The 24,216-nt window shown below is 35.6% G+C and overlaps 1 protein-coding gene across 1 annotated transcript; it reads right to left on the bottom strand.

Moving 5' to 3' along the window:
• Positions 1-7,406: 7,406 nt before the first annotated feature.
• Positions 7,407-22,164, bottom strand: LOC111990147 (callose synthase 7; the record flags this gene model as incomplete). The annotated part of the gene is given in 7 exon segments (XM_065769209.1): positions 7,407-7,948; positions 17,598-17,783; positions 20,441-20,491; positions 20,608-21,405; positions 21,750-21,958; positions 21,961-21,978; positions 22,052-22,164. Coding segments are annotated over 7 exon segments (1,609 nt in total), but the record flags the coding sequence as incomplete, so codon positions are not given.
• Between the last annotated feature and the right edge of the window lie 2,052 nt (positions 22,165-24,216).

Below are 24,216 nucleotides of genomic sequence, written 5' to 3'. Positions count from 1 at the left end.
TAATAAGAAGTGAAGCGGAAGTGTGGTCAACGAACATCCAAGTCACCCTATCATACCAATCGAAGTATGGATGAGTAGGCGACATATCACCCTGTAGTCGTGCTCCATGACATAGAGATCGTGCTCGTCTATTCCATACTCGGATATGGCCATTATGTTTGTCCCTCCAATTCACCTCTATCTTCCTCCCCAGGTCTATGTCATGAAGGGCATCGTTAGTAGCAACATATGGGGGGATTTCTTGTACCATCCCAAATTGATGAAGAACACGGTACGGTGTATATTTCTCTACTAGCCAGAAGCATACAAGCGGCACCCTCGTCGTCCATACATCCTTTCCTGCGATACAGAATAGAGGCAGATGGACTAAGTCATCTTGATATGGTTCCCAAACCACCCAAAATAACCAAATAAAAGGGCAGCACATTATGCAATGTTCCATTATTTTCGACTATGAGCTATTTTACAAGCAGTAAATACAATAGTCATAAACAATAAAAGAAATACAATTTGGGTACCTGGTTGGGATGCATACAATCTAATAGCTGACGGTACTGAACCAGATAGATTTCTTAGGGGCTATTTTTCATGGTCATGACCTACACAGTCCTACAATTAAGAAAGAGAGAGTCAATACTTGGAATTGAGAATTTGAAGTAATCAACAATAATAAATGATGGGCAATCGTAAATTTAACATTACATACCACTAAGTTTATACCAAATAATGATTATCTAAACATATGATTAGTGGTGGAGCTAGAAATTAATAACACTTGTATTATATATCAATAATAACATAATAACATATGACCTCAGTGGTTGTAAAACGATATATAAAAATAAATAAAAATCCTATTTATTTTCAAGATTTGAGGAATATCAAGGTTAAAATTTTATTTTCTATGTCTAACAATATGTCATGTCGTTTAAAATTATGGATCTATTTCCAATTTTCAGAATCAGTCAAGGAAGAGACTTACTTAATAGACAGTGGAGAAGATGCAAATGGTGGGCCATATGCATCATTTGGTGGGAGGTCCTCCTTCCTTAGGCACAAAAAAGGGAGTCTGAATCATGCCCAATACTGAACCAGTAGCAAGGCCCCACCAATCTGACTGGCACCACTGTCGATTGCCCTGCATAACTCTCTGTACAACCATGCAAGGCAAGTGCTCCCCCAACTGTACTGAGGTGGATTGCGAAGGTCCCTCAACATCTACAACCACATCATATGCACCCTATCGCCGGACTTGTCGGCAAAAATTGTGTCTGCCAGTAATGCTAGAATATAACACCGTGCATATTGATGCACAACCACCTCTGCTGCATCATTAGGCAACCCATGGTCAATTTTTTCTAGTAGCTTGTTAATTAGGATCCTTTGTCCTTTAAGCACATTTCCAGTAGGAGGAATTCCAAGCATACTCTGACATTCAACTTTTCATGTCAAGTTAGTTACTCCAATAATTGCATCACCATCGATTGGAATCCCGAAAATAACTTCCACATCTTGCAATGTGATTGTTGTCTCACCACATGGCAGGTGGAAGGTGTGGATTTCAGGCCGCCATCGTTCAACCAAGGCCGTTATCAAATTATTATCAATCTTTCTACATGGAGTCCTATACAGCCCAATTAATCCAACTCTCTTGACAATGTCGATGACGCGATCATCCACCACTATGGGGCATCGTTTTTTGAGCTCGTCATTACGACCACGACATTTCAGTACCCCCGGATCCTGTACATGATAGAACCATGGTGATGAGATGCAATATGTCATAACCCTTGTATATGTGATTGTAGCTATTGATCCCAAAAAACAAAAATAAAGCTGTTATGAAGGGAAATTAAAATATCATCCCAAAAAAAAAAAAAAAAAGCAACAATGGGAGCAAAATAAAATGATGCAATGCACTTGATACATTTGATAGAATGCTAGTGCACAGTGCAGAGCTATCAAACATTTACTAAATTGATAATCAATAACCAAATATTATTCATGTAATATTTAATTATAAAAAGACCCATTTGAAATTATTATCTTGTCCCATACATACAAAAATTATATTAAAAGAGTTAATCTATTATAAGCACAATACAATCAAATTTACAACTTCCTAAACACCGATTGCAAACATATAAAACCAAAATCTTCAAGGACAATTATGATAAATAAGTAGCAAGGGTTATTGGGGCCTTATCACAAGAAATCCTATTAACACAAACAGTGGAGGAAGTGGAAGCTTTGGCTTGTCAATGTGCAATTATGTTTGCTGTTGGGATTGGTTTATACGAACTCATCTTTGAGTAGATGATGCCATGGTCATCATCGACCAAGTCCAGCAAAGAGAGCCATGTAAAGCTCATTTTCGAAATGGACAAAGTTTACATCCAGATTTTCATAAATAGGGGGACAATATCTGAGCTATGTAGGGGATTAGAAATTTTAGGAAGTCTAACATTTAAAATGTGATTGATAGATTAATTTGTTATGTGTTGATTCTTTCAGTTTTTACGACAACTATAAAACAAGTTTTTTTAGCTATGAAACTAGTAAAAATAAGATTTTATAATAGAATAAATGATGAACTTTTTGGCAAATAATATGATAGTTTATATAGAAAATGAATTTTTTTTATTACATGAAAAATCGTCTTTATGTATGATTTTGTTGTGAAACGTTCTTTTTGGATATTTTTCTGTTTGTCTATAGTGAATTAAATAGATTTTGTATGTTCATTAATGTTTAAGAATATGATGATATATTGAAGTTGATAATTTTGTATTTAATAGACTTATAAATTATGTTTATTATATCAATGTAACAAATTGGCCTTCTTCAATAAAAATTCATGGCTACGCTCTTGTTGTTACTCGTGGGGGACCTATGTAATTTTGAAAGTGGAGTTGCACTCCTCCTAAGACTACACCTGAGTTTAGGTCAATCTCTTCAACTACAGTTAATAAGTATTACTTGCGCAGCTACATAATAGCATTTACAAAACTCAACTAGCTACCAATAAAGCAATAACAACTATATCTCCCAAATCTCAAATCTTTACAAATTTTACTATAAAAAGTTTACACATTGTTGTGGAAACAAAATTAAGAAACTAAAAAAAAAAAAATGTAACTTGGTGGCACGTCCACAACTACAATATAATAAATGAATATTTGAATTAGTTATTGTGATAGGTGACATAACAATTTTTAAGACTTAAAAATAAAATTTGTAAAATATCTAACATCACTTTTTCTTTTCTTTTTTTATACTTCTGAAAAGTTGAGATAAAAATATATGACTCACATGTTTTATTTTAAAATAAAAAATCAAGTTAAGCTTTGGGGGCTATAATATGTTAGGGACCCTACATGGGAATGTTTCTAAAGCTAAACCAAAATAACTTGGAGCTCATAGATAGGTTCCTTTCAAGCCACAAAATTAATATCTTGTCTTTATTCAGAGAATAAACAATATTCTTAGTTTCTCACTGTATAAAGAGTACTTACAAAGACTAGGTATGAGGGATGTTAATTATTATATATGAGCCATCAACTTATGCATCCAACTCCAAGTAACAAAGAATGATCTCCTGTATCGAGTATATATATCATCTCTCTCATAGCAACAGTCAACCAATCTAACTTAACCCAACTAATGGGCATGACTATGCATTCAAACCTAGTAATACTATTGACAAACTTAGAATTTTAGAAATGGAAAAAAAAAAATCAACATAATATAAAAGGATAAGAAGAGAATATTCAGCACGTGGTCGGTTTTAATTTTACCTTGCCTTCCCAAACAGCGCATGATCGATGAGTTGTTAGAAACCTTAACACCGAATTCTCATTGGGACTAGGTCCGAACTCATCACGACTCTGAGCAGGAACAGCAGCCATACTGCACGAAGTTTAGGGAGTTAAGAATAAATATAAGCACATGTTGAACATAAATTGGTAAGGATCATGATCAATTAAAATGTGACTCAGCAGGTCATGATCAATACCAGCTAAAGAGCTGAATTCTCCTTGTTTTACAGTAAGAAGATAGGCATTTAAGGCAATGGAAGAATTAAAATGTACAAGCAAAATCTTTAGCTTACACATATTACATTTGACAGAATGAGAAACTTTTTGAATAAATAATAAAGTAAAAAACATTTAGTATATAAGTGTAAAGAACATAATCAAAATCCTACATTTTCCTTGAATTGAACAAATCATTTCCTCACATAAATTTGAACAAATCATTTCCTCACATATGCTGAGGAGGTTACAAGATTGAGAAAGTGTAGGCCTAGATAGAGGAGAGAACTAACTTCGAATTGGAGTTGGAACGTGATCGAATATGAAGGCATTATTCAAAGTTATTTTCTCACACAGAGAATGGTTTTGTGTGTGAGAAGAGAAATATAATAAGGTGGTACTTGGTGTGTTTATTATTATTTTTTTCCATATAACTAGGACTACAAGGTAATCATGTTTATCATTTTCTCAACCAAAAAAAAGAGTACAGGGTGATCATGCTTATCCCAAAATCTTTAAAAAAAGAATAAACTGAAACATATAAACAAACATTTATACTCTTCGGGAAAAAAAATAATGACTAATTGTACCAATGTACAAATTGTAATTGGCTAATTGTCTATTGGATAGTGATTCATCTGAAAGAATAGAGAAAGCGTTCTTAATCTATAATTTTTCAAAACCCATGGATTAGGAATGCATTGTGAGATGGACCAAATAATTGTCATGATGAAAGCTGTAAATTTTTCATTTTAATTTTTTTATACACTAGAAAAGGTTTTGAATTTAATACTCACCGTTTATACCATTGTATTTCATAGTGCCCCAACTATTATTTTTAGGATCTTTGTTCTGTTAGTTATATGCTCTGAATTTGACAGTAGAATTTGCATAACAAGGACTTGGTTGACCAAGTATCCAACAAGATTCTACCAAGAGTTTCTATCTAAGCTCGCATAACCAAACTTGACCCTCGCACAACCGAAGTCTTCAGTCTTGTACAGTGAACAAAAACTTCAACCTTCAACCATTATTTTCACAAATTACATTACAATTATAAAACAAACAAATACAAATAAATTTGTCATGAAATTAGCCAAAACTCATAAATCCTAATAGTTTTATCCAAATGATTTTTCAGCGGTTTAACATATTGCCTTGGATAACTAGCTTAAGACATGCATCTTATATTTTGTACAACAATTACATTAGTTTACAATTGTTTTTTATTATGTTATTAATATTTTTAATTTTGGTTTTATTCTTGTCCTGCTTAAACTGAAATTTTAACTTTGCCACTTATTCCACATACATCCAAATTTTCAAAGTAAATCATATCAGAATTTTAACTAACTTATATCTTTTGGAAAACTTCCTCGTCTTATATGGAGGGTGGTAATTTGTTGATTTGGTCAGGAGCCTCTAGACTTAACTCTTCACTAGCACAAATTTGAAAAATAGGATGGGCTAATTTGTCATTAGCAGCAATCAAATACATGGCAAATTTTGATTGGTGGAAACATAAAGTGAAATACTAAAATGGGTTATGTGTTAACAGGTGCTTTCATGAGAAATATAAAAAGATGTCAAAATAATTAATTGCTTTGTCATTTTCCCATAAAATATTTCTAAAATAAAAATTAAAACCAATGCGCATAAGGCATCTGTTAACATTTCCCAACAAAAATTTAGAAGAAAGGATTTATTCCTAAAGAAAATAATATGGACAATACAAAGTTCTATTAGCTGCAAATAATAAGAATAAAAAAAAAAAAAAAAAGGGCATATGAACAAGTTTCAAATTTGTTGCTACGAGTAAGGAGCCACACAAGTGAAGACACCTGATTAAGCGAAATTTCATTGAACAGAGAAACTACAACCAACTTAGCAGTATAAACACACTAGCAGTATAGACTCAGACTCTTCTTGTATATTTGGGATCATTTTGCCTAATCCAAATCTAACACGAGCCAAGTAGCCATGATTATTCTCAAAAAGGAAAAATAGTAGCCATGATTGATTGGACTAATGCTTCATTACTTTTCACATTGTCTTTTTATATACTTGAGCATTTTTGTCTATAACCAGCAGAAGCACTTAGTTGCAGCCCAAGCCAATTTACTCGAAACTCTTAACTACCCGGCAAACATTTTATTGTTTAATTGATCTTATCATTCCAACTTTACATCTCTTCTGACTACCAAAGGAACACTAAACGAAAAAATAAAAATAAATAAATAAAATAAAACTGATCTTTGTTTTACAATAACTCCATATTCATACTAACTAGCTACTACGTTTCCAATGAATAGTTGGGGCATCTAATGAATACCCCAAGTGAGATCCCCTTTAAAAGGTAGGCAAACAATATCCAACCTGTTGGGCTGATAAAACTTCATAAATTTACTCATTGCACCTAACTATTGGTGGACTCGTACCGTAGAGGAAAGAAAATGCAGAAACAAACTAGTCCGGTGTTATTGAAGGAAACAACAAGGAACAATCAATGCATGCATTACCAATAACCCCAGAAAAAAGAGTCCTTACTTTTTGTGAGGTAATCGGAGCGACAGAGTGAGACGGAGACGGAGCGACGGGAACGAGAGGTAGCGATGGCAACGGAGCGAGAGAAAGCGACGGCAACGGAGCGAGATGACTGAGAGAGAGACTGAGAGTGAGAGTGTTTTGAACTTAGTTTTTTCTTTTTGAACGGGATTGAGAGTGACAAAGATGGCGATGGCGACGGAGCAAGATGATTGAGAGTGAGAGTATGAGAGAGACTGAGAGTGTGAGAGAGACTGAGTGAGAGTAGAGTGACAGAGGTGAGTGTTTTGAACTTCGTTTTTGTTTTTGAACTTCAGTTTTTTCTTGTAGCGCGCGTTGAGGGACGCGTGGAAAGGAAAACGACTCCAGTGGAGTCGTTTTCTGGGCTTATAAAGCGACTCCAGTGAACTTGATTTATGGTCTATGTGGCCATTTTTAGCCACCTCATCTACTGTTTAGAAAAGGAAACTTGAGTCCAATTTACTCGATTTTATAACCCAAAAATCGACTCCTCTGAAGTCGAATTGTTAGAAAGGAAATATGTTTGAAACGTTGCCTAACTAATAATATTGTTTGAATTTTATAGTTATTTTATAAAAAAATCCCACCTCATCTACTGTTTTAAAAAAGGAAACTTGAGTCCAATTTACTCGATTTTGTAATCCAAAAATCGACTCCTCTGAAGTCGAATTGTTAGAAAGGAAATATGTTTGAAACATTGCCTAACTAATAATATTGTTTGGATTTTATAGTTATTTTATAAAAAAAATCCTATAAAATGAAATGAAACCTGCGTAATGAATTGATGCTTCGAAACTACAATGGACCTTTTGCAACTAAAACGTGTAAACACCAGTTGAATAATTGCACTTGCGCTGATCGAATATACTTGATAATGTAAATTATACAGTACAACATTATTCTGAAAACCAAAGTGCTGTTGATGTCCTTGGTTCTTACCCACATTCACAAGTTTAACCCAATAAAAATAAAAATTTAAAAAGGAGGAAGGTTACTTAGAGGGAAGGAGAAGAGAAAAATCTTTTTCTCGGTAACATGTCACAATTCATGGAGAGAATATTACAAACATCACCAAATGCCAAAAATGAAGAAGGAAAAACTCTAATACTAAAGCTTCAAGTTGTTTTCTCCTTCCTTCCAGCAAGAATCATTGGAATCTGGAGGTCCCTACTGAATGCTTGGTGAAAGAGCATGCGTGTTTGGAACTCTGATACAACTGGGATCCAAGACAAAATGATTATTGGCAAAAAGACTATCAGCCCCATTATGTAATCATATGCTCTTGCTAGCTCCACTAATGAATCCCAGAATCCTATCTTCTTCAATAATGGCCTGCATGCGTGCCCAACCTTGGAAGGACGAGACAAAGAAAGAATTGATTTAGTGAATCATAATTCATCAATTGAAAAACCTCATCGTCTTAAATAAGAAATATCTTTCTAAGAACCAAGCCACTCATGAGCTAATATAAGGAATGGTCAAAGCACAATGTCCAAAAATGTGACAAATCCTAGCACTTTGTCATGGTTCAAACAGAAAAAAATTGCAACTTCAACAAATTCAAAATCTAAGGTTGTGTTTTGTGACAGTTTTTGTTTTCTATTTTTAAAAATTTGTTTTTGGGAATATAAAGAAAAAACAATTTTCTTGTATTTTTGAAATCAAAAACATGTTTGGTTAGTTGAAATTAAAAAGATACTTTTTTGAAGAAAAAAATAGAATATACTAAAATATGTTGTTACTAGGATTTGAACTCTAATGCTAACACATTAAATGAGTCAGATTCATTAAATTTGTTATGAGTAATAGGGGCAAAATAGTAATATCATGTACTTTATATATAAATAATATTTTATGTGTTAGGATTGACTTATCAAACCCTAAACACTTTCACAGTAAACAACATGGTATCAGAACCACCAACATGTTAGGATTGAACCATTGATATTGTTGTCACCGGCAACCATAACCTTACCCGCTAGCTCCGACGACCCTAATAAAGACCTCCGACAATCTTGATTTAGTGGCTGAAGGAGTTGTCCAGTGTCGTTGACCCTTTCTCCGGTCTTGCGACACCAAATCGATGTTGCCTGACTGCGAGAGAGGCAAGGTTTTACTTGCCCTACTCCGGCGACCCATCCTAGCTTACTCGTCGGTCCTCATGCCGCCGCTCCTGCACCCTAGCACCGCTGCCAGAGTTTTTTCAATTAAGGGTTTCAACCATGGTCTGATTTGTCTTCTCTTCTTCAATATGTACTCTGATTATCTGTTTAGGCAGCCTTAGGTTGATGTTTAGTGGTGGATCGGGCATTTCTTTTTGGTGTTGGTATGGATTTATTGCTGCCTTGTTTTTGGAATAGTTTGGTGTTGATTCTTTGATAGATGAGTTGCTGTTGGTGTGGCTGATTGATTGAAGTACATTGGTTATTGGTTGGAGTTTGTTATAATTCTGTTCAACATATTTTGTAATGTTAGTTTGTTCTTCAGATTGCTATTATGGAGTCCAAAGATAGTGCTCAGCCCCCAATTATTTCTTATCTCCTGATATGCTATCAATTACCTCCATTCATCTAAATGGTAGTAATTATGCTCAGTAGGCACAGGCAGTTGAAGTTTTTCTTCTTGGTAGAAAGAAGTTTGATTACATGATTAAGGAATCTCTTGTACCTACAGACCCTAAATTTGCTGATTGGAGAGCCGAAGATGCACAAATTAGGAGTTGTTTGTAGAATAGCATGGAGTCTAAGATCAGTTGTAGTTTGGTTTTCTTACCAACTGCTAAACTTTTTTGGGAACAAGCCAAGGAACTTTACTTTGGTGTTAACAATTTGAAGCGGATTTATGATCTTCATCAAAATTATTTCTTCTTGAGTTTGAGTGATATGTCTTTGGAAGACTATTATAACAAGTTTAAGAGTGTATGTGAAGAACTCAATATTTATCAACCTATCTCCTCTGATGTTAAAATTATGAAGAAACAACGAGATTCTATGCATGTCGCTCGCTTCCTCTTTGGACTGCCTAAAAGTTTGAATATAGTAAAATAACAAATTTTAGCTAATCCAGGCCTCTCTTCATTGAGTGAAGTTTTTGGTAGACTTCGACAGGCCACATTATCTGATTCGAGTACTGATCATTTCTCTTCCTCCAATACTGATGCATTACCTTCTGGTGATAAATATGCCTTTACCACTTATATAGGGAGTACTAGAGGTGGTCTTGGAGGTCAAGGTCGTGGGGGCCATGGTTGAACAAGGGGGTCGTCGTAAAGGATGTGGTCTTTGTAAGTGCACTTATTGTCATGGTGAGAATCATACAGTAGACTTTTGTTGGGAGTTGTATGGTAAACCCTCGACTCACCAAGCTAGTTTTCAAGTTCAAGAATTGCCTTCACACTCACTTCCACCAACATCCAAAGTAGTCTCTATTCCTGAGGAAGAGTACAATCGCCTCCTGTTTGCATTCCAACTTTGTTGGGTTTGATTCTACTGCTACTTTGGCTCAACAAGGTACTTCCGCTGCTTGTCTTGCCACTCAAGGCTCTTGGGTCATTGACTCAAGTGCTACTGATCATATGACAAGTACCTCAGGTTTACTCTCTGACCTTGAGCAATCTAGTAGTGTTCCCAATGTTACATTGGCAGATGGCTCAACCACTACAGTTTCTGGTTTGGGCACTGCCAATCTCAGTCCTAATCTTTCTCTCTCTCTCTCTCTCTTTTGTCTTATATATTCCTGATTTTCCTTTTAACCTTTTGTCAATTAGTAAGCTTACTAAAATTTTGAATTGTGCTGCCATTTTTTTATCCACTCATTGTATCTTTTAGGATCTCAAGACGAGGAAGATTATTGGTGGAGGGTATGAAGCCAGTGGACTTTATTACTTGGATCGATGTGGTTCTTCCTGTTTAGTGGCTTCTCATTTGTCTATCTCGCCTCTTCAGCATCATTGTCGCCTTGGTCATCCATCTGTCAAGAATTTAAAGTCATTAGTTCTGTCATGTTGTCAAATTGAGTCTTTACAATGTGAAGCATGTCAGTTGGGTAAACACCATATGGTGCCTTTTGCCTCTAGGCGTGAGAGTCGTGTTAATAGTCCTTTTCATTTAGTTCATTCTGATATTTAGGGTCCAATAAACACTCCCTCATTGTTGGGATTTAGATATTTTGTCATTTTTGTTGATGATTATTCTAGAGTCACCTATCTTTATCTTATGAAAGAACGGTCTGAATTGTACTCAATTTTCAAATCATTTTATATGGAAATAAAGACTCAGCTCAATGCTTCACTACGTATTTTCCGGTTTGATAATGCTCGTGAATATTTTCATACATCTTTGTCTCAATTTTTTGATGATCATGGTATAATTCACCAATCTTCATGCCCCCATACTCCACAACAAAATGGTGTTGCTCAATGCAAAATGCGTCATTTGTTAGAGGTCACTCATGCCTTAAAGTTTCATATGCGTGTTCCCAAATCATATTGGAGTGATGCTGTTCTTATTGCCTATCACCTAATTAATCGTATGTCTTCCACTATTCTAGGTGGTTAGATCCCTTACTATGCTCTCTCCTGATGCACCTTTGTTTCATCTACCCCCTAAGATCTTTGGTTGTGTGTGCTATGTTCATATCTTAGGTCCAGGGAGTGACAAACTTGATCCTAGATCCATTAAATGTGTTTTTCTTGAGTATTCTCATACTCAAAAAGGATACCGATGTTACTCACCTACTCTTCGGCATTGTTTCATTAGTGCTGATGTCACATTTGATGAATCTCAGTCATATTTCTCTTCTTTGGTTGCTAGTGATAGTTCTCCTCCTTGTCTTCCTCTCCTACCACCTGTGTCTCCTATTGAATCTCCTCAGAAACCACTCCAGGTATATTGTCGTTGGCAGAAACCTCCAACAGAGACTTCGACCCCGCCTAGTGATTTGACTCTTGATCCTGCCTCTCTTCCAATTGCTTTGCGCAAAGGTAAGCGTTCTTGTACCTCTCACCCTATCTCTCAATTTGTCTCTTATGGTCACTTGTCTTCATCTCTTCATGCCTTTACCACATCCTTGAATTCTAATATTGTTCCTAAGTCTATCCAGGAGGCTATGTCCATCTCTGGTTGGAAATCTGCTATGGAGGCAAAAATTTCTGCCTTGTCTGAAAATGCTACTTGGTCTTTAGTTACTCGTCCTTTAGGGAAAACTACTGTTGGTTGTTGTTGGGTGTATACTGTGAAGTATTTGCCTAATGGTTCTATTAAGCGTTTGAAGGCTTGCTTGGTTGTCAAAGGGTACACACAGACATACGATGTTGACTATGCCGAAACATTCTCATCTGTTCCTAAAATTTATTCTGTTCGAATTTTGATCTCCTTGGCTACTAATTTGGGTTGGCCATTATTTCAGTTAGATGTTAAAAATGCCTTCTTGAATGGCGATTTGAAGGAAGAGGTGTATATGGAGCAACCACCTGGGTTTGTCGCTCAGTCAGAGGGAGTCTGCAAAAGTGTGTAGGTTGTATAAGGCCATCTATGGTCTTAAACAATCTCCCAGAGCTTGGTTTGGTAAATTCAATGAAGTAGTGTTAAAGTTTGGATTGCAACGTTGCCACTCTGATCACTCTGTGTTTTCTCATACCTCTGATAGAGGAAAGATTTTGTTGATAGTATATGTTGATGATATTATAATAACTGGAGATGACAAGCGGGGTATTGATGATTTGAAAAGATACCTTCAAAACTCCTTTCGAACTAAGGATCTGGGTAAACTTCGTTATTTCTTGGGTATTGAGGTAGCACGATCTAAAGAAGGCATCAGTTTATCACAGAGGTAGTATGTGTTGGATATTTTGGAAGAAACTGGCTTGTTAGGATCTAAACCAGTGGTGACTCCTATGGATCCTAATGTCAAATTGTATGAAGATCAGAGGGAGCTGTTATCTAATCTTGAGAGATATCGTCGTTTGGTTGGTAAACTAAATTATCTCACAATTACTTGCCTAGATATATCATTTGCAGTTAGTATGAAAGATCCTCACCTTCTACCTTGGGAGGCAATTATTTAAATTATGAGGTATCTTAAAGCACATCCAACTCGATATATACTCTCCAGCTTGAGGGGGAGTGTTATCAGTAATAGGGGTAAAATAGTAATATCATGTATTTTATAAATAAATAATATTTTATGTGTTAGGTTTGACTTATCAAACCCTAAACAGTTTCACAGTAAACAACAAAATTAAATGTGAAAGAAATTGAAGTAAGGTCTTAAAGATTGAAGCAATTATGAAGCAAACAAAGAATAACAATGCAACAAAGAGCTCAGAATCATAGGAAACCAGAAAATGAGGGAAAGAGTGAGAAAGAGATAGAAATAGAGAGAAAAGAAAAGAAAGCTCCAGAATTTTCTGTAAATGCTTGCTTGAATCATTTGCATTACAACTATCTCTATTTATACATAGAATTTACTGTAACTACTTAATTAATCAATCCTGAAATCACGAAATGGATCCATGAAAGGTGGAGCTAAAGATAACAACCTTTCCTGCCTAATCTCAACTGACAACAGGCTCACTAATGTGCTTAGTAGAACGACAACGTTTTGGCTTATACAACAACATAACTAGAAAGCCCTTGGCAACTAGTCTTGCCTTATATCGAGCTATAGATCCATCATTGTTCAATTTCAATTTGTAGACCCATTTGCAGCCTACTAGGTTGATCCCAGGTGCAGTAGGAACTAATGACCAAGAGTTTTGTCTTCGTAAGGCAGAGAACTCCTTATCCATGGCCTTTGTCCACTGAGGATATTGAGAGGCAACCTTATAAGAAGATGGTTTTGTGAAGGTGTAGTCTAGGACAGCCTTGTAGCAGAGCTTCTTTTTAGTGATACCATGTTTAGATCTGGTCATCATGGGGTGAGTATTGGTGATAATGAGAAGGACAGGTTCCAGTGCAGTGGTAGGATTAGGACTGGATAAGGGTGAACTGGTAGCAGTGGAGATAGGAGCAAGTTGGGAATCTATAGGAGGTGGTGGATTAGGATTAGGCATAGGACTAAAAGAGGTAGGTGTTGAAGAGTGCAAAGGAGTAAGGGTATGTGGAGAATTAGAAGATGAACTAACTGAAATAGGAGTAGATGAGGTGGAAGGAACATAGGAACCTAGAATGGATGGTTGATTGGATGAATGCAAATAGAGAAGGTTAGATAGCCAGATGTCAGGTGTAGGTTTGACAGAATGTGGAAGAAAGGTAATATGAGAAGAAGTAGAAGGAAACTTGGACTCATTAAACAGTACATGCCTACAAGTGTACAAGCGGTTAGATTTGACATCAAGACACAAATACCCCTTAGAAACAGATGAATAACCTAGGAAAATACATTCAGTAGTCCTATGCTCAAGTTTGTGTTTAGTGTATGGTCTAATGTAAGGGTAACAAGCACAACTAAACACTTTAAGGGAAGTAACATCTGGATGAGAGCCATAAAGTTTGAACCAAGGTGAGAGAAAACCAAGTGAAGCAGTAGGTAAGAGATTAATAAGGTTCATAGCAGTTTGAATAGCAAAAGACGAAAACCTGAGAAGGTAAGGAAGCTTGGGAAAGGAGTGCCTATGTTTCCTTTCTACTAACCCATTTTGCTAAGGAGTATAGGGACAGGAGATTTGATAGTGACTACCATGAGAAGAAAGGTAAGACTCAAAGAGTTTGGAGGTGTATTCCCCACCACCATTAGATCTAAATGTCTTAATAGTTGCTGAAAACTGATTTTTAACCACAGCATGAAATTGCACAAATTCAGAATAAACTTCAGATTTATTGTGAAGCAAGTACAACCAAGTAAAATGTGTATAGTGGTTAACAAAAATGACATAATATTGGAAACTATTTATTGAAGTAAAAGGTGCAGGAACCCAAAGATCAGTATGTACAAGCTCAAATGGTGTAGTAGCAACAAATCTAGAGCTAGAAAATGGAAGCTTGTGCATTTTTCCATGTAGACAATGAGCACAAGAATCTACAAAGTTTGTACACTTATTAAAAGACAAGCCTTTGTGTTGAAAAAGAAATCTAAGAACTTGTGCATTGGGATGACCAAGTCTGTTGTGTCACAGAAGCCAACTAGATGGTGAAGTGAAGACTGAATTGCAGATTTTGTGAGGAAGTAGAAGCTTAGGTGCCTTGTGAGGGTAAATAGGATAAACCCCACCTTCAATCTTGCCCTTATAGAGCATTGTCCCTGTGGCCAAGGCCTGGATAAACAAGGTGTTTTCATCAAAATAACACCAACAATAATTATCATGAAAGATTTTGTGGACAGATGCAAGATTGAAAACAATAGTAGGAACTCTTAACACATTTTTAAACTGTATTGCAGAATTAGAAGATGGGATAATAGTGTTACCTATGTGTGTGATAGGCAGATTTTGTCCATTACCCATTGTGAGATGATCCTATCCATTGTAGAGTTTAGGAAAGCTTAGGAGATTAAGACTAGAGGTAACATGGTCAGTAGTTGCACTATTTGCTAGCCAAGGCTGCTCTTGTGCAATCATAGAGTTGGAAGAAGTGGCCATTGTTGCCAATTTAGTGGGTGGATGTTTGCCTTGATAGGCATAATCCATCCTATGGTAGCAATCTATGCTATATGACCAGCTTTGTCACAGATTTGGCAAATAGGCCTTTCTGCTCTTGGACTAGATCCTTGATTAAAAGAATATTGTGAAAACTAATTAGGTGAAGAGCGTCATCCTCTACCTCTGTTTTTGTTGCCTCTACCTCTACCATGATTAGTGGACTGATTGTAATTGCTAAAACCACCACTGTTATTAGATCTAGGTGCTGTGTTGACAGACATTGCAAAGGTTGAGTCTTTAATCTCCAGTCCTTCATTCAATGATTCTTCTTCTGCATTTAGCACAGTAGTTAACTCATCAAAACTCGATTTTATGCTTCTTGTCCTAATTTCAAACCTAAATGCATTAAATTCTCTTGGAAGTCCTTTAATTGCCACATGAAGCAATTCTTCATCATCTAGAAAAACTCCAACTGCCATTAATTTGTCCCTAATGACCTTGATTTTCTACAGATATGTGTCTACAGAATCTAAACCTTTCTTTACATTGTGCAATTCTCCCTTGAGATTCATCACATGAGATCTCGAAATGGAAGAAAACCTGTTTTCCAGGACTTTCCAAACTTCTAGAGCTGATGAACAACCAACAGTTATAGCAAGAATTGAAGGTGTTAAAGTGGAACTAATAAAGGTAAGTAGTGGCTTTTCCTTGGATTTCCAATCAAGATAATCTAGATTCAGTACTATTGTAACAATACCTGAGAGATCTTTCAAGAATTTCTCTAGAACAAGAGGAATTTCATCAAGAAGTTCAATCATTGAATAAGTCTCCAGCACCATGGAGATTTGATGCTTCCACACTATGTAGTTGGATTTGTCCAACTTTACTGTCATCATGTTTGACAGCAGCAACAGAGGCTGATTAGTCAAATTGATTGAAGGTGAAGTTGTTGATGAAGGCATAGTTGAAGAAGAAGAAGTTGAAGTTGTAGCTACCATCATAGAATCAAAGTTGGTAGGGATCGTATTAAGCTCTGATACCATGAAAGAAATTGAACTAAGGTTTGGAAGATTGAAACAATTATGAAACAAACAAAGAATAACAATGCAACAAAGAGCTCAGAATCACAGGAAACTAGAAAATGAGGGAAAGAGTGAGAAACAGAGAGAAAAGGTGGAGCTAAAGATAGAATTGACTGTAACTACTTAATTAACCAATCTTGAAATTACGGAATGGATCTATGAAAGGTGGAGCTAAAGATAACGACCTTTCCTACCTAATCTCAATTGACAACAGGCTCACTAATGTGCTTAGTAGAACGACAGCGTTTTGGCTTATACAACAACGTAACTAGAAATACAACGACATCGTTTAGCTGACTAGCCATTACTGTTGCTCTGTTCTTGAGATTTAAAAACTAGCCGTTGGGAATTCTCAAGTGCATACTTAGCTTTAGATATCTCAACAAAATGCATTTTTATTGACTTTTAAAAATTAGAAACTGAAAATAGCATTTTGCATGTTTTTAGTTTTCTTCACAAATTGAGTTTTGAGAACAATTTTTGTTTTCTATCCATTTTGGGTTGCCAAACAAGTTTTTTAGCCTCAAAAATAGAAAATTGTTTTTGGAAATAGAAAATAACAGGAAAAAACAGTTACCAAACATACCCTTAGTCTACTTTGAAATTTTAAGAATTGTAGAACATACAATATGCATTGGAATTTGCAACTGAAAAATCAATGGGAAAAATATTACTAAGGAGAAGTGAAAAAGATTCTTGGGCCAGAAAAAAGAATATGATAATTTTCTTGGCTAGAGAAAATATAGGGAAGACAAGAGCAGCATATGCCTTTAAAAAAAAAAAAAAAGGTTTAGGAGGGTCTGACTAGAGTAGTTTATCTACTTGGGTGTTAGCATAATAGCATCTTTTCTGTTGGGTTTGGGCTTGCAAGCAGAAAACCGGTGAACCATAGTTGTTATACTAGCCCCAAGAGAGCACTAGTGGGCATTGAGCTAGGGTGTGGGGTTTTTCCTAAGAACTTCCAATTGTGGGATTCGAACTTGGAATCTCCATCCTCCAAACCACTTGAGAGTAAGCCCAATGACCACTAGATAAACACCGTTGGTGGTAAAGAGCAGCATATGTTGTCACTAAAAGATTATACAGAATAATTCTCAAAAAGAATTTGTTATGTTGTTTCTAAAAAAGAAAAGAAAAAAGAGAGTTATGTTTTCTTGAATACTATGCAAGTACAACTATGTTTGAAAATTAATGCTTGCTAATTTGAATTTAATTTGCTGCTAAATTAATGGCAATTTCAACAAGGCAGGAAGTTTTTAAGACAAATGGCATAGTTTATCTAAAAACTCACAAGCTACCCAGTTCTTTCTACGTTAAGAATATGCAGAATTTTAGACTTACAAGAAGAAGGGCCCATCCCGTGGGTGTGAAGGCAAGGATAGCAGCAAATAAATCTGATACAGTGAGCCTATGTAAAACAAAAAGGAAAATCATGACCAACATGAAGCCAAGGAACAAAAGCACTTTGAGAATCCTGAACAAGATCTGAAACTTGGCGTCAGGTCTTCTTCTACCCGCTGGCACCATCTGGCAGCAGTATGAGAAGAATATAGGCAACAAAATACCAAATGAACATGTATGCTTCAAGAGTAAAAATAGATAATGGGTCTAGTTAATGAATGCCCTTAAGACATTTGTTAATTGACCATTTTAGGAAAATTTTGATACCATTTTCATGAGAAATATAAAAAACTATAAAAAAATCAGTTACTTTTTTATTTTCCCATAAAATTTTTCCTAAAACGGTCCATTAACAAATGCCTTAAGGGCATCTATTAACTTTTTCCATAATATAAATATATATATTCAAAAGAAAATAAAAAAAGAGAGAAGAGGCAAGAGAAAATAAAAAAAATTGCACCATGATATACATATGTGTGTGTGTATTTGTAACTTTGCTTTTCCTTTTTGTATAATTTGTAACTGTTTGGAATTTTAGATGTTGCCTAATTGTATCAATTGTTTTTGTTATTATTATTTTGAAATTGTTGGATTTCATATTTATATTGTGACAATGGGTATTGAAGGATAAAGTTGAAGCTTTAGTTCATTGTGCAACAAAGATTCATTCAGTCGAGCAAAGTACAATCTTGGTCAAGCGAAATTCAAAATATAAGTTGTGAAGCAGATTCTGGGTTGCGCGAGTTCCAGGCAGAAGCTTTCGGTCAACCAAAATCCTATTATGAGAAATTTTTAGGTTTGCTTCAAGAGTTGGTTTTTGGATGAGGAAGATGAAGTACTCCAAGCTCCACCTGTTGCTCCAACAAATATCCTACCTCTTCTCTATCAGCTACTATAGGGTCAGGAGTGTATTGAGGTAACATTAGCTCATTTAAGTACAGAAGTTTGAGACATTAGAGATTACCTTAATGTTGATCATGAGGACAATATGATATACCCCCTAGGCACTTCATGACAAAAAAGGGGGAGGAAATTTTGGGAGTAGACTTACAGGGAGAGAATATGATTAATATTTCTTTTTTCATAATGGGGATGAATATATTTGGGGAGAGATAACTAATTTTTGTTTTAGTGATTTCTTATATTTTGTGATTCAATGATGTAATCTCTAAACACTTAGCAATTACTTTTTATGCATTGAGCTTAATTGATATGTGTTCTATGCAATATCTTTCGTATCTTGGTTTGACTGTGTTTAAGCCTATGAACGTAATTGTTGCTATGTTGGACATGTTATTTGTGTTTGATTGATACTAAGCCTAAATTGTTGTTAACATGTCCGCGTTATTCCCATGATTGAATGATCATTGTAGCCAATTGGTGATTGTTGGTGTATGGTCTAGTTTGTTGTTTCTATTTTTAATATCTCTTGATATACTTGATCGATGTTGTTCTTATATTACCTGTATCCTATGAGTTTAACGTTTTTATTTAGTTTATTTTTTCTTTAGGAAAGACATGCACTTTTGTAAGAGTTAATCAACTTGGTCTCTAGTCTAGGTGTAAGTTAGTTTGGGATGTGTTTCATAAATTATACTTTAGTACTTAATTCTGTATTAGGGTTGTTCTGCCAAAAGGGGATTTTGTTATAATTTTTAGATGTTGGCTGATTAGTGATTCCATAACAATTTTGTTTGTTTGTTAATTGTAACAATGGGTAATGAAGGCTAAAGTTGAAGTTTCAGTTCATTGTGCATCAAAGATTCATTTGGTCAAGTGAAATACAATCTCTGTAGAGCAAAATTCAAAATCTTGGTCATGCAAAAGCTCTCAGTAGACTTTGGGTCAATTGAAATCCCATTGTAGATAATTTTGTGACTCTAGCCTATACCCTGTTCATATATAAACCTTTTATTAACCCTAATCTCCAGCGAAGGAAGATGGCTATCAAATTGAAAAAAAAAAAAAAAAAAAAAAAAACCCTGTAAACTAAGATTATTCTTCCAACCCTCTCCAAATTGCAAAATCCTGGAGAGGTGAATTTAGCCACCAAAACACTAGATCACCACTAGTGGTATTGAAGTGCAATATTAAAACCACAATGACATTAGAAATCTTCAAATGACTTTGAAGTAACCAAGAGATTGGTTTGGCAGACAGCGTCTCAACTTGCTATGTTGAATTACTGTGAAGACGGATGCTTGAAGAGCAGTTGCGGCAAGAGTTGGGAGCTTCAATACAACACAAATTACATGTACTGGAGGTCTTGTGAGTTTGGTTGTATAGCAACTGCTTTATGGTGGATTTGACCAGTTGGGCTAGGCCCTAGAGTGTTTATTTTTGTTGGTTCACTTTGTGAACAATTCCTCATCTCTTGTGTGTGATTGTTCTTGTTGTGGTTGGTTTTACTGTTTATCCATATTAAAATTGAATTCAGTTAATTGACCAATTAGACTTGATATTAAGAAATTGGTAAAATTGGTAGCAAGCTGATCTAGGAGTCTAAACGTAACTTTAGTAGACCTGTTTAATGTTAAGAAGAAAGATAGAAAAGATGGGACTGAAAAAGTACACAAGGGATTAATGTAATTTGGCCTTAGCAACCCACGTCCACACCACAAACCCCTATGCAGCTCTATTTTTACTATTCAGTTTTGTGTGTTAAAATATAAATAAATTCACATATTGGTGTCAGCTTGAATAATCATTTAAGCTAGTAGTTTCACTTAAGTTAATTACTTTGACATAAATTTACTGTATATCTGTGAATTCCATATGCATACCATTAGGACGAGAAGAGCAGTCACCATCACTGACCAAGAAATTCCGTAAACCTACAAAGAAAGTGGCCCGAAGTAAATGTCAGACAGTGTAAGCTGGTTCCATAAACCTAAATAGACTTTAATAGTCGAACAAGGAAACCATAATTGTAGGATGTAAGAATTATTACCAGCAAGCTCTTGCTATAATGAGCTATGTGAAGATGGTAGACAATTCCATACTGGTATACAAAGAAGCGAAATGCAAGTATTATCTCAATCACTCTCCCCCTGATACTTGTATATTTTAAGTGTTCATGTTCTTCCTTCCACCATGATTCCCAACTTTTGGAAGGTGGAACCCCAATACCACCACGATTTCCCATCCACATCTTCCAATCCGTCCAATCATCTACTATCTTTGGCCAGTCAAAACCAGATGGATTGAACACGAAAGGAGCAAACAACCATGAAGCAACAAGAAACCACATAGAGAAAGTGATGAATTGATCAAGATATGAAGTGTGATACGATTGCCCATAAACTTCATATACAATCAATAGAATAAACAACTCCAATCCCTTCACAAAGTGACTTCGTGAGTACAGCCTGTAGTTATCAGTAAACTTAGCATGAAAAACAATAAATCCTCGGCCAGTAGCTTGATATTTAGAACCTCCATGCAAAATTGTTCTTCCATAATAATGTGCTTTTGTTCCAAGCTGGAACATAAAGAATACTGAGACCAGTTGTAATTGCATGATGATAAAATCACTGAGGGCAATACGAAATCCCTTTTCCAGGTCAATTTCCATAACCATGGGCAGCATTATCAATAAGCCAAATTGGAAAACAGATTGGGTAACCAGAGCCTCTTCAAGGGCCTTGCTCTGTTGTATGCTTGGTTCCCTAAGGATCTCTTTCTCAATTCCACTCAAAACTAAGTACATACGCCCATACAGAAATACATATACAGTAAGCACGGCCAACTGAAACAACAAAATATCCAAATGAAGCCTAATCGTATATTTAATATTTATACAAAATACGAACAGGAGTTTGTAGAAAATCATTGTGTATGAAATGAGAATTGAACCCAAATTCTCCTCATGAAAGAAACCAGATAATGCCACTAAACCACAAGGCCCTTTGCAGACAAAAGAAGAGGTTGGAATGTAAAAGAAGTTACCATTTAAAGAACATAGTAATATTAAAAAGAAAATCATACTCATTGACCAAAAGTAATCTGGTGACAAAATTTGCAAGCACATCCTAAAATAGGAATCCAGTCTTAAAAAAGATTATATAAAAGAAAGTAGTTTGGCTAACATACCATACTACTAAAATAGAAACCCACTGTTGTGAAGTAGAATGACAACATCCTATAGAAGTCAAATCGATGTCCAAGATGATAAACATCACGGCTGAGTGTCTGTTCTCCGTTTCCATTTGCAAGCTTAGTCTCAAAAAGGGATATCTGATTCATCCCCACATCACGCCCCTTGCCTACTTGGATATACTCATGATGTGTTATAAATCCCCACGCAGAGTTGAATTTAATCCTGAAGAGATAAGTCCAATATAGTGAGCAAAAATTACCAAGTAGTCAATCATCTTTAATGAACCAGAACCTACCTGCAGATATATTCTCGTTTAGATTAATTATTTTTGAAGCTTTGCTTATGCCGCCCCTTGTTATGTGGAAGATTCTATCAAATATATCAGGATGACCATAATGGAACCGTACCCTGCAAAGTTACATGGAATTTAATAGACAAATAATAAGAGTGCAGAATAACATCAGCTAGCAGTACTAAGTCATTCATGACAATGGGCTCCAGCTTAAATGAAACTTCCCTCTTTCATAATAATGAGATGGAAAGTGAGGTCTTGGATTCAAAATCCACTAGGTGCATATGTTGAAGGAATGGGATGATTACACCAAAATAATGTTGCACCCCCACATACCATATTTCTTCCTATATCATGGTGAGAAACTTCCTATATAGAGCTTGAATAAAATTCAAACTCAATAGACACAGCTCTACAGGGTGTAATATATCTTAAATATAGACAACTCCTTGTTGTAGGGTAATGTATGTTATGAAATGGTATTGTTAAATTATTTATTGTCCCAAAAAATTTAAGCTGATAAGAAATGGTGAATTTAATTATTTAACCATAATTCTAACACTTCCCCTCATGTGTGGGCCCAAACTCCCCTTAATAAGTTGGGCCCAACATGTGAGATTTTTAACATTTTAAATGAAAGGTAGAGCAAAGACGGGTGTCAAACTTAGGAAATGGTAAATTACTGATTTTCCTAAAAGCTTAAGTTGATGGGAAATGGTCAATTTAATTATTTAAACATAATTCTAACATGAATTAGTGCATCTATAAATTGATGCCTGGCAGAAGATTATTTACCATCCAAAAGGCTGTGGTAACAAAGCAAGGTTGTCAATGTAATACCCAATACTTTAAATTGGAAATAATAAATTTGAAAGACTTCCATCATTCGTAAAGGAAGTTCCATTGACAGACAGGTTTTGGGGATTTGGACCTCCATAGCTTATTGTAACTATCATCAACGTACAGTCGATCCAAATGAGGAGTTACTGGAGTTTTAATTGCACCAAAAATCTGTTCAAATTTACTAAAAAGCTTGAGTTTGAGAAATACTGGAAAAGTTTCAAAAGTCAAGCACCATTCTCGGCATCCAAATCTAAATTCAACAAGTAGCATATTGAAAATATTAAGAGTCCGTCTCAAGTGAATTTAAGAGTTTTATCAGAAAGTTGGAAGCCACAATAGAGCCAACCCAAAAGATTCAGTAAGAAAAAATTCATTGTAAATACCTAACACAAAGAATTAATTAGACTAATGGACTATTTAGAATTAATTGTCGGACTACAAACTTAAGGATTATGTATTATTCAACTTTTATCTTCGAGTATTTTGACTTTTTTTTTTTTGTGCGTATGTTAGAAAAATACTGATTATTGCTAGTTGATCTTGCTCATCAAAGGCTGGGTAACAGTAGGAATAGCAACCAATTTTAGTCCAACAAGTTTTTGACCCGAACTCGACTGGATTGAACTCGATCGACCTGACCATTCACCAAGTCTACTTGGCAGTGGATGTCTTTACAAGGCTAACGGTCATTTATGAGAATAGGCATTTACATATTCGGAATGGGCAGGATCCGCCTCAGATAGAAGATCAACTATTGGATACTGCACCCTTTTAGGGAGAAACTTGACTACTTAGAGAAGTAAGAAGCAGAATGTTCTATCCCATTCTAATGCAGAAGCTAAGTATAGAGCCATGGATCATACATCATATGAGCTTATGCGGATTAAACATCTACTTGAGGAATCAAGGTAATGTGCAATTAACTTTGGCTATGTATTGTGACAATTATGCGGCGATTCAAATTGCTTTGGATCCTGTGATTCACTCATCCAAACCTATCTTATTTTGTTCACCAAATGAGCCAGTTTATGTCTGCTCTACGATCAATTCACTATGCTGTTGTCTTGTGCATTTTTCGATATCTTCAAGGCACTCTCTTTCATGGCCTTCACTTCTTTGGTTAGTCTTGTCTTGTTCTTCGTGCATACTCTAATCCGAATTGGGTAGGATACCCCACTGTCCACCATTAGTTATTCCTTCCTTCTTGGCTCATCTTTGATCTCTTGGCGAAGCAAGGAACAAATTGTTGTGGCCCGCTCCAGCATTGAAGCTAAATATCGTGCCTTTGTTGACACCCCATCTGAACTCATTTGGCTTCGATGGCT

Source organism: Quercus suber, unplaced genomic scaffold (assembly GCF_002906115.3).
Source record: "Quercus suber isolate HL8 unplaced genomic scaffold, Cork oak 2.0 scaffold_1081, whole genome shotgun sequence".
In the NCBI taxonomy this organism is placed as follows: Eukaryota; Viridiplantae; Streptophyta; class Magnoliopsida; order Fagales; family Fagaceae; genus Quercus; species Quercus suber.
Note: the sequence above shows the minus strand (reverse complement) of the source record. Positions and strands in the feature narration are given on the sequence as shown.